We start from the raw sequence: 16,921 nt of genomic DNA on the forward strand, positions 1-16,921 counted from the left end.
GTATACGGATTAGGCTACATAGGGTTTTGTGTATGATATATGATGAAGGCAGCCTCTTAGAGCTGTTCAAAAAAAAATATGATGAACACCATTCACTACCATCTGTCACTAAATTGAGACAGAAGTCAAGCAGGACATTTGTCCCACCTGGGCTCAATCTAAATTTGATGTTTTTAATTCCTAACTGCAACACATGTAAGAAACTGAAATGTGCAAAATATTATGTTTGACATAATTATGCTCAAACGTGGAAGATTCTGTAAGAATTCTGTAAGATTCTATAATCATATTTCTATGATTCCATAAGAAGTACCCAAGAAAACAAATTTAGTTTTTCAGCCAAATCTAAGGAAACTTGGAGGAAAAGGCATTTCTTTAATGCCTTTTGATTGTTGATTTGTAGTGAATTAATAACTATCTGGTTTCACACACTGTAGGATAAATGAAATAAGTAACTTCATGTGTGTTTTTAAATTTCAAAAAATATAAATAGCAATATCTTTTAAAAATAAACTATTTTAGTTCACGGTAATTTATGATCACATTGGCATATCTATCACCTTGACAGGAAATGGCCAAAGCAGAAGGCCTCTGGAACTTGTTTCTGCCAGCTGTAAGCGGTCTCAACCAGGTGGACTATGCCTTGATTGCTGAAGAAACCGGAAAATGCTTTTTTGCTCCAGATGTCTTTAACTGCCAAGCACCAGGTTACTACATTATTTAAACATAAAACTTTCTCAGATATTTTGAGTAGTGTTTGAAATTTCTCTATTTTATGACAAGAAAGTTTTCTCCACAAAATTATGGATTTGTCTGTAGTTTTACTTTTCGCAGTCTTACTGTAAGTTTTTCACTTCATTTAAATATTAAAAGATGGATCTGATAGTCTCATTAGGTTATTCTTTTGTTAAACATGATTACATTAAGAGTATTAGTGAATAGAGATCACCACCAAAGGGATTGCCAACGTAAGGATTGTTGTTTCATGATTGAGTATTGGATATTTCTATGGCTAGTTGGAATGGATAGAGAGTTTCAGATCTTTTGGTTAGCTGGTCTTTCTATTTATTCACTAATTATTTAGTGTTCTAGATCCTTGGAATTTATCAAGGAATAAAATACATAAAAATTTCTGCCCACCTGGAGCTAATATCTTAATGGAGGGAAACAAAAATAAATAATAAATATAGGGGCACTTGGTAGTTCAGTCAGTTACGCATCTGACTCTTGATTTTGGTTCAGGTCGTGATCTCCTGGTTTATAGGATCAAGCCCTGTCAGGGTCTGAGCTGAGAGCATGGAGCCTGCTTGGGATTCTCTCTCTCTCCTCTCTTTTTGCCCCTCCCCTGCATATTCTCTCATTCTCTCTCTTTCTCTCTCAAAATAAATAAACATTTGAAAATAATAATAATAGGGGCGGCTGGGTGGCTCAGACAGTTAAGCATCTGCCCAGCTCAGGTCATGATCTCGCAGTTTGTGAGTTTGAGCCCCAAGTTGAGCTCTGTACTGACAGCTCAGAGCCTGGGGTGTGCATCTCCAGGGATTCTGTGTCTGCCTCTCTCTCTCAGTTCTTCCCCCACTCGCACTCTGTGTGTCTCCTCTCAAAAATAAGTAAACATTAAAAAAATAATAATAATAAATTATGTAGTAAGTTTGAAGATGAAAAGTGCTTTGGGAATAAAAAAATAGCAGCATAGGGGAGTGCTGGAATGCTAGGGAAAAAGAAATGCAGATTACAGTTTAACATGGTTAGGCCTTTCTGAGAAAATGACATTCGATAAAGACTTAAAGAAGGTAAGAGATTTAGCCATGCTGATATCTGGGGGAAGAATTTTCATAGCAGAAAAAACAGAAAAGGCAGAGACCTTAAGGCAAGAGTGTGATTGGTATATTCCAAGAATAGCCAAGGAAGCCAGTGTAGTAGGGAGAATATTAAGAGAAGATAGTAGAGAGGAAAGGGCCTTAAGGGCAGGTAAGGGCTTCTACCTTCTGTGAAATGGAAAGCCATGGGAGATTTGAGCAGAAGAATGACAAGATCAGTTTTAAAAGAATCACTTTGACTACTATGTTGAGAATTAACAAAAGGAGGGAAAGAAGGAAGCATGGGGTCTCTTGTAATAATCCTAGTTAGAGATGATGGGATTGTTTGTTCTGGTAGCAGTGGAAGGAGTAAGAAGGGGAAAGATTCTAAATATATTTTGAAGGAAGAGCAAAGAGGATTTCCTGACTGGATATGAGGGAGTCAAGGATGCCTCCAAAGATGTTGCCATTAAAAATTGGAAGGATACAACGGAATGGGAAAAGATAGTTGCAAATGACATATCAGATAAAGGGTTAATATCCAAAATCTATAAGGAACTCACCAAATTCCACACCCGAAAAACAAACAACCCAGTAAAGAAATGAGCAGAAGATATGAACAGACACTTCTCCAAAGAGGACATCCAGATGGCCAACAGACACATGAAACGATGCTCAGCATCCCTCCTCATCAGGGAAATACAAATCAAAACCACACTGAGATACCACCTCACGCCAGTCAGAGTGGCTAAAATGAGCAAATCAGAGAACTCTAGATGCTGACGAGGATGTGGAGAAACGGGCACCCTCCTACACTCTTGGTGGGAATGTAAACTGGTACAGTCCCTCTGGAAAACTGTGGAGGTTCCTCAGGAAACTAACAGTAGAACTCCTCTATGACCCAGCAATAGCACTGCTAGGAATTTACCCAAGGGATATAGGAATGCTGATGCATAGGAGCATATGTACCCCAATGTTCATAGCAGCACTCTCCACAATAGCCAAAACATGGACAAAAGCCATCAACGGACGAATGGATCAAGAAGATGTGGTTTATCTATACAATGGAATACTGTATGACAGTGAGAAAGAATGAAATCTGGCCATGTGTGGCAACATAGATGGACCTTGAGGGTGTTATGCTGAGCGAAATAAGTCAGGCGGAGAAGGACAGATACCATATGTTTGCAAGTATAGGAGGATTAGAAGGAACTTAACGGAGGACCATGGGGGAGAAGAAGGGGAGAAATGGTGGGGGAGAGGGAGAGGCAAACCATGAGAGACTCTTGAATGCTGAGAACAAACTGAGGACTGATGGGTGTGGTGGGGGGAAGGAGGGAGATGGGCATGGAGGAGGGCACTTGTGGGGATGAGCACTGGGTGTTATATGGAAACCAACTTGACAATAAACTATTTGTAAAAAATAAAAATTTAAAAATGTAAAAAAAATTGGAAGGATAATGGGGTGCCTGGGTAGGTCAGTTGGTTAAGTGTCCAACTTTGGTTCAGGTCACGATCTCATGGCTCGTGGGTTCGAGCCCCATGTTAGGCTCTGTGCTGACAGCTCAGAGCCTGGAGCTTGCTTCAGATTCTGTGTGTGTGTCTCTCTCTCTACCCCTCTCCCACTCATGCTCTGTCTATCTCTCTCTCACAAAAATAAATAAAACATTAAAAAAAACTGGAAGGATCCGGGAAGGAAGCCAGTTTTTCTTTTAAAAGGTAATATGGAAGGCATAAACCTAGAATGTAGTCTGTAGAAGTTGTTTAAAACCTGGATTTGCCAAAGAACTGGCTAAGGAACTTTAAAACAGCAAAATCAAAAACAGATTCACAGGCTCCATTCCTGACAATTTGATTCAGTAGGTCTAGGGTAGACCCTGTAAATGTCTTTTGTCTCCCTCGCACCCCCCCCCTCCCAGGTTACTTTAGTTACTCTCTTGCTACCAGTCAAGGAATAACATTTTATTTGTTGTAGAAGGATGATGGTATGATACCTGATGTTGTCACTGCACAAGTTAGACCTTGAGGTAGCCCATTTTGCTTATTGTATGGCCCTGATGCTAAAGCACTCCCAAAAAGGGTTAATAAAGGATGGAACTGCCAAAAAGAAGTATATTGGATGTCTGAGAGAAAACACAATATGGTTGCATAGCAAGGTGTTTGTACCCTGGATTTAAAGTCATTTATTTGGAACTATCAATATAGTTCATGGATTTAATGATGGCTGGACTTATCCCTGGTGTGGTAAGTAGAAGGTAATCCTCTTCAAAACACCAGTTTATCAAATTACTGCTGTACTACATTTTAATCCAATAATGAGGCTATTGTAAAAGTCAAGAAATCTATCCTAAAATTTCTAAAGATTTCATGTCATTTGTGTGAAGCTATTATGTTATGCTACATAGTAGGCATAATTTCACGGAGGGACTACTTGCAGTCTTTAGAACTTTTTTTAATTGATACTCATAGTAAGAAATATATTTCATATTGTGACCCAGTATGTGGCATATGTAGTTTTATGTGTATATTCATGGATGGATGAATTTTGCAAGGGGAAGAGACTGAAAAAGGGTTTCATGAAATAATATTTGCCCTTATTACATGCAACTTATTCAGATATTTTCCACTGAGTCTAATCTAATGTATTCTGTTTTGATCTATTTCATTTATTAAAGATTGTTAGCGATATTCCATTAAATTGATTTCATGACATGCTAATGGGTCATAATATGAAAAATAATGCTAGAGAAGACTTCTGTAGACACAGCTCTGCCACTATTTCTCTACTTGACCCATGAATTCACTTTTCACTGGAAGGTCTTTTTCTAGCATTAAAATTTCTAGTATTAAAGTTTCATGAGTCTGTTAGTTGTACTGTCTAAATGACATCACCAAACTGCTGAAATTTTAAAATTGGCCAGGAAAATATATTTTCTTTGACCAAAATTTGATCAGGAACTCTCCTTTGCGAACAAAGATGTATAAAACCGTAAGTAGAAAACTAGGCATTTTCTCTTTGTAGTGGAGCTATCTTCATGAAGGCCTTGGGGCCTTGGGTTTTAGAGCATTTCCAGAGCAGATGAAAAAGGGAAGGTAACTGATGCCAATTAAGTACTTTGGCAGTTTTCTTAAGTATAAAAGATGAATTTCTACTCAGGCTTCTCAGATCTAAAAGCTAATGGGAAACATATGTAGCTTTCCAATTTGTGTTTTGTTTTTTGCCCCTCATTAAGTCATACAATATTATATATTGGGATGTTGAAAATAGGAATTTTTCAGAAATGCTTACTGATTTATTTTTAGATAGAGCACCAGTTGGGGAGGCACAGAGAGAGGGAATAAGAGAGAACCCAAGCAGGCTCTGTGCCATCAGTGCAGGGCCCCACATGGAGCTTCAACTCACAAACTATGAGATCTTGACCTGAGCCGAAATCAAGAGTGGGGCACTTAACTGAGCTACCCAAGTGCCCCTGAAAATAGCAATATTAAAAATGTTTATTGATTTATTTTGAGAGAGAGAATGAGTGGGGGGAGGGGCAGAGAGAGAGAGAAACAGAGAATCCCAAGCAGACTCCATGTTGTCAGCACATAGTCCGACGTAGAGCTCAAACTCCTAATCCCCATGAGATTAGGACCTGAGCCAGGATCAAGAGTTGGACACTTAACCGACTGAGCATCCCGGGTGCCCCTGAAAATAGCAATTTTTAATTCTAAAGCTACTACTAGAAAACTTGGAGGCCTTTGGGCTGATTGTGGGGCTGGTGGGTTTTTTTGTAGAAATAATTTATCTAGGCTTTTTCCCATCCCATAAATGATAGCTTTATTTTGCCAGCTTCTCAGAAGAAACTGATAATTTTTGGAAAGATCTAATTCAATATTTACTTCATTTGAACCATAACAAGAAACAGAATTTTAAATAAGCAAAGAAAATGATGAATTTCATTAATTATAACTGAGGACTCATTTTCTCCCTCATTCAAAAAGCTTTTAAGCTTTGACAAATTTTAAGAATTTATTCATCTGTTAGGAATTCTCTGCATTTTAATATAACTTTGGCTCTGTTAGTAGTGTCTAAACAGAGTGCAAACATATTTTGAGAGACTTAACGTGGATTTAACTCCGTTTTCAGTTACTATCCTTTCAGTGACTATCCTTAATGTTATGTTAAGAGATGATACTGAAAAATTCTTCCTCAAAACTTTATGAGTAATCAGTTTTCAAGGGAAAAATTTCAGGTAACATTTTTTGAAGTTTGATAGGAATGAATATTAGAGGAAAGCCTCCTCTAGAGCATTTTGCTCCATGGAAAACATGAAGTTTTTGTTGTTTAAATATATATTTTCTTGGCACAAGCAAACAAGTGAAAGTTAGAAAGCACAGTGTATGCTTGAGGAACGGGAGTCTCGGGGCTGGATTTGCAATAGAACATGTGATGATAATTATTCTCCAGGAGCATTGCCTTCACTCCTGGTAGATCATATTTGCAAGATAGCCGGGAAAGATTAAGCCAGTAAATTGTCTCCCTTAGTTCTAATTGAGTCAGACTTCACTGGAGCCATGCTTTATTGAGATGAAGCAGACAAGTGTGTGTAATTCACAAATTGAATAAATGTGCACCAAATGCCATATACTTATGACTATTTATGGCATATCTTCATTATAAATTATATTTCCTTATGTTTCTAAATATTTTTGTTAGCAAACACTTGCCTTGAAAGTTACATGTGTATATTGTCAACATAAAGTTTGGATTTCATATTGATAAATTTTTAAATGGAAAAGCAATGTCTTTTCTTCTGTATAGACACAGGGAACATGGAGCTGCTCTACTTATATGGAAGCGAAAAGCAGAAGCAGCAGTGGCTTGAGCCTCTTCTTCAAGGAACCATCGCATCCTGCTTCTGTATGACAGGTGAAAGCAAATCACATTTCTCCTCTGTGCAGTCAGTTATTGGAATTATTATGGATGAGCTAAAGAAAGGAGGTAGCTCTGTGTTTCAGGCAAATTTGCCCATGACTAGAAATGTAAATATGATTGTTTTGAGTGCGGTTTCAAATTTTTGCATTTTTAAATGTGTGGAATAAAATTGTCCTCCCATGTGGGAGGATACCAGCTGATGTTTTCAGGCAGTCTACTTCAGCCAGAGTAAACCTAAATAACTTCATAATCTTTGGACTAGCATTTCAAAAATTGTTGTCTATGGTTATTTAATATTTTTTTGCCCTTATGTATGAAATAGTCATCTTTGTGATAATTTTATATTGATACAAAATATTTAACTCTGTCATAAACCTCGAAAAATAGAACATTCACCAATGCTGGTCACATTGTTCAGATTATGTTCATGTGAGGAAGTAAAATTAGCATGTTAATAAAAATGGGTTTGGTACCATTTGTACATAAGAAACAGCAATAACGTATTCTTCAAAGGAAAAAGTCATCATTCTATAGTTGAGTTTAGAATAAAACTAAATGTCATCTGGCCAGAATTATGGCCAGATTTTATTTTATTTTATTTTTACATAGTTTATGTCAAGTTGGTTTACATATAACACCCAGTGCTTATCCCAACAAGTGCCCTCCTCCATGCCCATCACCCCCCTTCCCCTCTCCTCCACCCCCATAAGTTCCCAGTTTGTTTTCAGCATTAAGAGTCTCTCATGGTTGCCTCCCTCCCTCTCCCCAACTATTTTTCCCCTTCTCCTCCCCCATTGCCCTCCATTAAATTCCTCCTAATCCACCTATATGTGAAAATATATGGTATTTGTCCTTCTCTGCCTGACTTATTTCACTCAGCATAACACCCTCGAGTTCCATCCATGCTGCTACACATGGCCAGATTTCATTCTTTCTCATTGCCATGTAGTATTCCATCGTATAGGTAAACCACATCTTCTTAATCCATTCGTCCATTGATGGACACTTAAGCTCTTTCCATGATTTGGCTGTTGTTGAGAGTGCTGCTATGAACATTGGGGTATATGTGCCCCTATGCATCAGCACCCCTGTATCCTTTGGGTAAATTCCTACCAGTGCTACTGCTGGGTCATAGGGGAGTTCTATTGTTAATTTTTTTAGGAACCTCCACACTGTGTTCCAGAGTGGCTGCATCTGTTTACATTCCCACCAACAGTATAGGAGGGTGCCCGTTTCCTCACATCCTCGCCAGCATTTATAGTCTCCTGATTTGTTCATTTTAGCAACTGTGACCAGCATGAGGTGGTATCTCAGTGTGGTTTTGATCTGCATTTCCCTGATAATGAGGGACGCTGTGCATTGTTTCATGTGGCCAGATTTTAAAGTCTTCTATAGGGGCGCCTGGGTGGCTCAGTTGGTTAAGTGGCTGACTTCAGCTCAGGTCATGATCTCATGATTCATGGGTTCAAGCCTCGTGTCAGGCTCTGTGCTGACAGTTCAAAGCCTGAGGCCTGCTTCGGATTCTGTGTCTCCCTCTCTCTCCGCCCCTCCCCTGCTTGTACTCTCTCTCTCAAAAATAAACATTAAAAAAAATAAAATAAAGTCTTCTGTAATATTGCATATACATATATATAAGAGCAAAACTGATCTCCGTTTAAAATCAGTAGGAGGCATTTATTGAATACCTATATATGATGTGTTGTCTACAAAGCACTAATTGGAGGTTGCAAAACAATTACACAGCTCCATCTAAAGGAACTGGGTCTCTAGTTTTAGAAATAGAATACAGAAAATAATCTGAAGGAGTCATTTAAGAAAGCAGCATATTAACAAGTGCAGATTACTATGATTGAGGCCTGCCTTTATGTTGTGAAATGCCATATAATAAAGCAGTTGTGTGAGGGTGTCCCATGGAAAACTTTTGGAAGACACTGTATTCAGCAGGCTTTACAGAATGCAGAATAAATCAGTGAGATGGAATTCTCAAGGCATAGTTAGAAATTGTCTAAGATAGTAAACTACATGGAAATCTGGCTTGCAAATATTTAGTATTTAGTATATTTCCACTATGGGAAATAAAGAACAATATTTTAATCTACTTTTGATGATTGAAGAATGGATTGTGTGAGTTATATCAAATTATGTACCAGTTGAGGAAGCCAGGAATACAATTCAGATTACTGATCCCAATGTTTGATATTCATTCTTCCAGTGCACACTTTTGGAAAATGTACTATGTGTAGGTTATGGGAGAACCAGGGTGGGATAGACGGAAGGGTAGGAACATGCCTCTGTCCTCAAAGGGTTCACATTTCCTTATCCAAAGTCTCTTTTGTAAACAAATTATGTCTGCCTGCCCGTAAATTCAATCTTTGCTTATTTATAGAGCCTGATGTAGCTTCAAGTGATGCCACAAACATTGAATGTAGCATCCAACGAGATGGAGATAGCTATGTAATCAATGGCAAGAAATGGTGGAGCAGTGGTGAGTATTCAGATCCATCCTTTGTGCCAGGTGCTGTGCTAGAATAACACATAGTTTCATGATCATAGTTCCTTAAATTCTGCCTTTAATAGCATATTCAAATTTAGAAATATTTGCTAAAGAAAAGTAATTTTAAGATAACAGATCTTGATTAAGTCATATTTATTTTAAAAACAGAAAACTTTTTTTTATGGTTTCACAATTCACAGTTTTTCAGAGTTTGTGAGAGGAAATTCATGTTAGTGCACACTATTCTTGATCATGGTTCTTGATCATGGTAACTTCTATCAAAATTAATTTTTAATAGGAACATATTAAATGAAATATAATTTGTAAATAATTGTAAAGAGATTTACTTGTTATTAGAAGTCATTTATTTTATCACATTTCCTTATTGCTTAAAAATACAAGTGCTTAAAGCAAAAATATAAGAATCTATACATGACAAAATGTATTGTTTAGTCAACCCTCAGTAATAGACTTACATAAATGGGTGAGTCCTTTAGGAAGTCATAAAATTGGAACCTACGTAAATATGATTATCTAAAGATTGCTTCTAGAGTAAATCTAACAAGATAACCAGTTTATTATTAAAGAAAGTTGACATCATGAAAGCAAATTATGTGTTCAGAAATTTACCAGGGATAAAAAGAAAAAAACAAAAAGCAAAGAAATTTACTAGGGATGTGTTAAAAGGGCCATTAAAGCTTTTTATGTATCTTTTTATTGTTAAATTGTTATTCTTCCCTGGGGTCTTATGAAATCACTTGCAAATTAAGAAGCAGGAAAAAAGGATTAAATTTTGCTGTATAGTTATTCAAGTACTGAAATTATGCAGTGAAATCATTCTTATATTAAACGTTGATCATTTAAAATAATTATAAATCCTCCTTAATATAAGCCTCTATATTAATGTTTCAGATGGCCAAATTTATAGCATAGTGTTTTTATTATTTATATCTGTTAATACTGTTTTCCTATATTGTTAACGTTAAGTTCATGTTTTGTGCACTTGTGATTTCATTTCCTCTTCTTCCTGGTTGCTATATTCTCCCCTCCCCCCCTCCCCCCTACGTTTTGATTGTTATACGTTGGCACCACCAGTGTTTACCATTTAACTTTCAGAATAAAGCAGATGTTTTCTCTGGGGAGAAGCATCATTCATGCGAATCGAAGCAAGAGACAGCAGTTTTACATTTAAATGCTAAAAGTACTGGTTGGCTCTGTAGGATCTTCCGAATCAAAAGGAATCTCATCCACATTTTGTCTTTGTCTTCTCCAGGACCCATATTTCTTGGCAACTTTCATAATGTAGTTTTTAAAAGAGGCTCCCATGAAAACATACAGGACTGGGTTGAGGCAGCTGTGAAAGAGTGCAATGCTCTCTGTGATTTGAATGGCAACATCCATGCGTTTGCTCATGTCACAGTCAGTGATCAGGGAGTAGATGATGTCTATGACTTGGCAGAACCTGACAATGTTATAAGGCAGCTGAGTGACAATAAAAACTATAACCACCGTGAGCAGAACTTTGAGGGGTCGAGATTTTTTAATGTTGGGCATCCTGATGAGTGTCCTTGCTGTGACAAAGTAGCACACTCCCATAATAAGAAAGGGTATTACAAATCCAATGCAGATTTCCAGCATTTGAATCGATGCTTTCACTGATGTTCCTATGTGATATGGAAAGATGGGAATGCACCTAGCCTTGTGATTGACTGTATAAAAAACCAGCTGAGGTATACTCAGCAAGATGGCAACCACCCATACACAGAAACAGATAAGCCAGCATGGTTTCCCCACTCCTGATTGACGTGGGGCTTTCGTTACTGCCCAGTATCTGTCTATGCTGATACAAGCCAGAAACTGCATTCCAGAGACGAAATTGACAGTGTACAAGGCTGAAGTGACCTTGCACATGATTCTCCCTAAAACCCATCCATGAACTGCATTAACTGCCCAGAAAGGCAGAGTGAGTAGAAGGAGTAAATCTGCCACCGCCAAATTCAGGATGTACACATCTGTTTTGGTTCTCTGCTTCTTGTAATAGGCATAAATCGCCACTACTATGGAATTGCCTGCAATTCCAATGATGAAAGCTATTGTGAAGAAGGCAGGCAGGAAAATTTTTGCAAATTTTCTGACTTCTTCTTTTATACAGATCACTTCATACTGACTGTAGTCATGAGTGCCATTCACTTCATTTTCCTCATAATAGTAATCTGTTGACTGATTGTGTTCCAATGCCATGGCTCCAATCTAAATGTCAGAAGGAATACAGAATATTCATTTTAATATTGTTTAAAAGGAAACAATTTTGAATCTAGCGTTTATTATTTTACTCAATAATAGATTATTGGAGTGCGGGGGTGGTTCAGTCAGTTAAGCATCTGACTCTTGATTTCGGCTCAAGTTATGATCTCACAGGCACAGTAGTCAGGCTCCATGCTGAGTGTGGAACCTGCTTGGGATTCTCTCTCTGCCTCTCCCCACTTATGCATACACACACACTCTCTCTCTCTCTCTCTCAAAAATAAACAAATATTTTTAAAAAAACCAAAAACTAGAGAATAGACTGTTGCCGTAACATAGACGAGGCTGATTCTGCCACTCTTTGAGATTTGAAACCTTTTAATGGAAACGATTTAGGAGTATATCCCCAAGATTATTTTTTTCATCCTTTGTTTTTACAAGTCTGTGTGTAAGAGCTGGGATTTACACAGAGCTCTTGAAATGAAAGATAAAATTAATACCCTGACGACTTGTCTTAATCATTAGACCCTAAATCAAAGTAATGATTTTGTGTAAAAACTGGGTTTTTTTTAAGGTTTTTTAAGTAATCTCTTCCCCCAATGTGGGGCTTGAACCCACAACCCCAAGATATCCTTTACCAACTGAACCAGTCAGGTACCCCCAAAATAGTTTTTAACATGTGAAAAATTAGTCAGATTTCAACAAAAAGGAGTGACAAATGTTACTATTTTTTACAGATGCAACTTTGTGATTCTTATGCAGTATATTGGCAGTAGATCAAATTGTTCATCTAAACTAAAATTATTTTGGGGGCACCTGGGTAGCTCAGTTGGTTAAGCCTCCAACTTTGGCTCAGGTCATGATCTCACAGTTTGAGTTCAAGCCCCACATCAGGCTCTCTGCTGACAACTTAGAGCCCACTTGGGATCCTCTGTTCCTCTCTCTCTCTGCCTCTTCCCCACTCACGCATTCACACGCACTCTCAAAAATAAACGTTAAAGAAAACTTAAACATTGGGGTGCCTGGGTGGCTCAGTCTGTTAAGCGTCCAACTTCAGCTACAATGATCTCACAGTTCATGGCTTCAACCCTGCATCGGGCTCTGTGCTGACAGCTCAGAGCCTGGAACCTACTTCAGATTCTGTCTCCCTCTCTCTCTCTGACCCTCCCCACTCATGCTTTCTCTGTCTGTCTTCTATCTGTCTGTCTCTCTCAAAAATAAACACTTAAAAAAAATTTTAAAGACATAGAACATTGTTAAAAAAATTAAACATTAAAAAATAAATTATTTTACTTTTATATATAAACTTATTATAAAAGAAGATAAATTACCTCAGAATTTATACTTAATTTCACTAGTTGGCCTTTATAAAACAAAAGCCTCTCCTCTATTTAGCTCTCCTTCAAAACCTGTCACACATGCTGAATGTATGCTACCATTCAGTAGCTTCATTCCACCACTTACCTAAGCCTTAGGCCTGTCCCATCCTTGGTCAGGGACATCTCTCACCATCGTCCCCAATTCCTGTCAGCCCCTAAATTTTGATTTTACCTTCCAAATAGATTGTGAATCTCTCTCCCCCTTTAATCTGTCCTCTTTGTCACATCTATACAATTCGACCAACCTGTTTCTTACTTGGCTTATTGCAATATCTTCCCACCTGGTATCTGCTGTTCTTATTCCTCCTTACCACCTCCTATCAGAAATATTTTTCAGGGGTGCCTAGGTGGCTTAGTAGGTTAAGCGTCCAACTCTTGATTTCGGTTCAGGTCATGATATCACAGTTCATGGGTTCAAGCCCCATGTCAGGCTCCGCACTGACAGACAGAGTATGCTTGGGATTCTCTCTCTACCCCACTTTTTCTCTACCCCTTCCCTGCTTATGCACATACACATATTCTCTCTCTCGGGAATAAATTTTAAAAAATGTTTTTTTCTTACTGCTACCAGAGTTCTGTATCTCTGAAATGTCAATCTGTCACTCCTCTGCTTAGCTCTTACCTAAAAGACACATTTCTTCACCTGAAAGATATAATCCAGACTCCTTAGCTTGATGCCCAAGCTAAGGAGTGGTCCTACCCATGGTTCCTGCTACATTTCTCTACTATGTAGACACTAATAGTACTCATTTGCAAGCACTTTGCTGGCATACACCATGCTGCGGCGCATATCTACATCATTACTCATTCTGTTCCTTTATCTCACAGACTGTTTCCTGCTCTTCCCTTAAAGGGCCACTTCTCCTCAGTTAACCTGGATATTACCTTGCCAGAAGACTTTCCTGATCCAATAGCTATGTCTACATACATACATACCTGCATTCATTCTCAGAGAATGGACCCCATCTTATGGAAAAGATGGCTTTTCTAGACTACCTTTTCCCTCTGTGATCTAAGTTCCCTGTTGGGTTTATGTTTGTAATTAATACCTTGGAGAGGGCCTGGCATACACTAGGTGCTCAGTAAATGTTTGTCAAACTAAAAGTTTTACAAGTAGATAGAAAACTATTTCTCTAGAATGGGTAGATGATATGCCAGGAATCTTCTTGTCTTATCATTAGCAATTTTACTATATTGGTTATTAACACCCTATAGAAGTAAGATAGGCTTGCACACAATTCACAAGTTTTTAAATGTATATAAAAATGACTCTCAACGTTTTCATTATAATGTTGAGTTTTGTGTTGCTTTTTTCTTACCCTTTCTGTCTCCCTTTGATTGTTTTTGTCCTTGGAAGAATTTCTAACATTCTTATGGAATCATTAATGAAAATACTATTTTCAGAACAGTGTGCCAACTTGTACATTTTCAAAAGAATGTTCTTATTCTTACTAACCCTTTTTGGATTAGTAAAGCAAAGAATGCCCCTGAGGAGATATGCCACATAGAACAGCCTTCATTATGTAAAAACCAGGCGGTAACAATCTAAAGTGACTATTTTTATCCTTAAGATTATTTGAAAAGTTACAATATGGAAGACCATTCTGGTCATCATTTTCCTATGTGTTAATTATTAACACAGGATGCACTTTGTTCTTTCTTTCTCATTCATCACAAATCTTAAGCTTGGTGATAAGGAATAACATGCCCAAATAATACAAAACATTAAGGAAATGTATTTTTAAATAAGAATCTTACTAAAAATATGAGTAAGTAAAGCAAGGAATGGAAATTATTTGCAGACATGATCCTTTGGCAGATATATAGAAATACATTTTAGATGTCTTTATAATTATTACAAGAACAAAAAAGTTAGCATTTGTAAAACAAAGCAGAAAAACTGATAGAGCACAACTTATTCTCTCATTAACAAAGTTGTATAGGCAAATAATGGTATTAAAATAATACCAGAAATAAAATATTTTCTTCTTGCTATATTCACATTTAAGTTATAAGATTAAAGTGTATAGCTATTTTTAAATAGCTCTTTTTTGCACATATATAAATGTTTAGACTTTTATGCATCAAGGCTCCCTCTACATAGGTAAATGTACAAAGTCTTTGGGCTTTAAAAAACAATCATCCAAGTTAGAATGAGAAAAAGAAAAAACCAACCTGTTTCAGTGCGCAGAGAGGAGCAGTCTTGAGTGAAGACTAAAATCAAATGACCTCTTTAACTCAAGCTACTTTTGTTTTCGTTTTACACCCCGCCTTTGTCTTGCATCCAAGAGAGCTTTCCTGAAATTTAACCTTGTGAGCACTTGATCTTTTACTTTTTGTAGAACCATCCTAGAAGTCAAATCCAAGTTCTTAAGTGTCCTAGGATACAAACTTGAAAGCATTCCATCTTGTTCAAAAAACTACATATCTTTCAAAGTTTCCACTTAGATGAAGCAAACAAGAAAGTGTCTGCAGCTGAGGAACCAGTCACCAAACTGAAAGAATTCACCCTGAGAGTCAAGGCAGCTAATGGGCACTCACAGGTAGCATCTAGGGAAATAACTCATGAAAGTTATTTTGTCTAGAAAAGAAAAGAACAATGACTTTTACCTCAGAAAGTTATCTCTTTGAAGACTAAATTATTGCAGACTAAATTCTGAGTAACAATTAAGCATTTATAGAACTTAATATTTTTTATGCCACATCATTTAATATTTTACTTAAACTATTAAACTGCTCTTGGCTTCGCTATATTTCTTCTCTGTCCTTGACCCCAGAATAAGCCTTTCCCCGTGACTTTAAACTCTCTTGCTTTCTTGTAACCTTTTTCCTCAAAGACCAGCACACAAACCTTCAAAATCCTTTTGTTTGGGGACATTGTTTTTCCCATGCTAACAAATGAAAATTAGAGGAAAAATGCATGCAGATTCAGCCTCGGGTCTATTTTAACTCGATTCTCTTTACATTTGCATTTATAATTCCCTTTATTTCCTTTCTCCTGCATGACCAGGTAGGCTCAGTCTCTACCTGCAGAAGTCCTTTCAAAGGAATGTCAATTTTTCTCCAAGCAGTTGATCAAAGTTTCTTGTTAATTCACAGAAAAGAGGCTCTCAGTCACTGGGCCTTCGTCTTCCTTCATCTTTCCACGGTGTAAGTCTGAGAGTACTGCCAGCTTCTCCTTGTAATCCACCACTCTTTGAAGGAAGAGTTACTTGCATGCAGCTAAACCACCTCACACACACACACACACACACACACACACACACACAGCCTGGATTTGTGGTGTTTGTCATTTTCCAGTGTGTGAATACTCTCACCCTGGCCAATTTTAAGGTGTCAGTGTGAAGTTACTGAAGGCAAGGTTGCTAAGAGAGGAGCATTAATTATAAGCTCTCCTGAACAGGCTCTAGCACACTTATTCGGAAAGTGGCATCTCTTCTTACCATGGCTGATCATTAGTCTCTTGCTGCCTTCTGACAGATACTGCACTTAATGTTATCCCTGCCTATCTAGACACTCTGGTTTTTCTCCTTCTCTTACTTTTTTTTTTTTTTTTTTTTTTTGGTACAAATGTAAATATTTAAAATGAGAGCTGCAGGGCGCCTGCATGGCTTAGTTGGTTAAGTGTGTAACTTCAGCTCAGGTCATGATCTCGTTCATGAGTTTGAGCCCAGAATCATCTCTGCTGTTAGCACAGAGCCCGCTTCAGATCCTCTGTCACCTAGTCTCTACCCCTCTCCCATTTGTGCTCTCTTTCAAAAATAAACATTAAAAAGAATTTTTTAACAAGAAATACATCACAACAAGCTATAAAACTTAAAGAAGCCAACAAACACCAAAACTTCAAGAAAAATCCTCAAGAAAACACTATAAGGCACCTGATGGCTCAGTTAAGTGTCTGACTTCAGCTTAGATTATATCTCACAGTTCGTGAGTTCCAGTCCTGTGTTGGGCTCTCTGCTGTCAGCATGGAGACTGCTTCAGATCATCTGTCTCTCTCCTCCCTCCCTCCCTCTCTCTCTCAAAAATAAAGTAAGCATAAAAAAAAATGTTTTAATAAACTGCCTGACACGTCTCAATAATACTA

At 37.6% G+C, this 16,921-nt stretch overlaps 2 protein-coding genes across 9 annotated transcripts in view; one reads left to right on the forward strand and one right to left on the reverse strand.

The window, feature by feature from the left end:
- Positions 1 to 16,921, forward strand: part of ACAD11 (acyl-CoA dehydrogenase family member 11) — a 95,595-nt gene that overhangs the window by 43,989 nt on the left and 34,685 nt on the right. For all 5 annotated transcript variants that reach the window (XM_039243890.1, XM_039243889.1, XM_039243887.1 and 2 more), the window contains 3 exons: positions 569 to 707; positions 6,604 to 6,711; positions 9,104 to 9,202. In XM_039243890.1, coding sequence (XP_039099821.1) covers positions 569 to 707; positions 6,604 to 6,711; positions 9,104 to 9,202 — 346 coding nt within the window. The remainder of the gene's footprint in view (positions 1 to 568; positions 708 to 6,603; positions 6,712 to 9,103; positions 9,203 to 16,921) is intronic.
- ACKR4 (atypical chemokine receptor 4) lies at positions 9,348 to 16,007 on the reverse strand. 4 transcript variants are annotated; one of them, XM_039243897.1, is made up of 3 exons: positions 15,862 to 16,007; positions 15,010 to 15,132; positions 9,348 to 11,461 (listed from the first exon to the last, which is right to left on the reverse strand). In XM_039243897.1, exon 3 carries the CDS (start codon positions 11,450 to 11,452, stop codon positions 10,400 to 10,402), a length of 1,053 nt encoding a protein of 350 aa, XP_039099828.1. In that variant the 5' UTR covers positions 11,453 to 11,461; positions 15,010 to 15,132; positions 15,862 to 16,007; the 3' UTR covers positions 9,348 to 10,399. The 4 variants fall into 4 exon arrangements, with proteins under 4 accessions (XP_039099828.1, XP_039099827.1, XP_039099830.1 ...); XM_039243896.1 differs by having other exon boundaries at positions 15,010 to 15,183; XM_039243899.1 differs by lacking the exon at positions 15,010 to 15,132.

This window comes from Hyaena hyaena, unplaced genomic scaffold (assembly GCF_003009895.1).
Source record: "Hyaena hyaena isolate Hyena2069 unplaced genomic scaffold, ASM300989v1 scaffold_234, whole genome shotgun sequence".
Classification (NCBI taxonomy): Eukaryota; Metazoa; Chordata; class Mammalia; order Carnivora; family Hyaenidae; genus Hyaena; species Hyaena hyaena.

Coding starts and splice junctions, on each gene's coding strand:
- ACKR4 (XM_039243899.1), bottom strand. CDS start 11,452: ATGGCATTGGAACACAATCAGTCAACAGATTACTATTATGAGGAAAAT.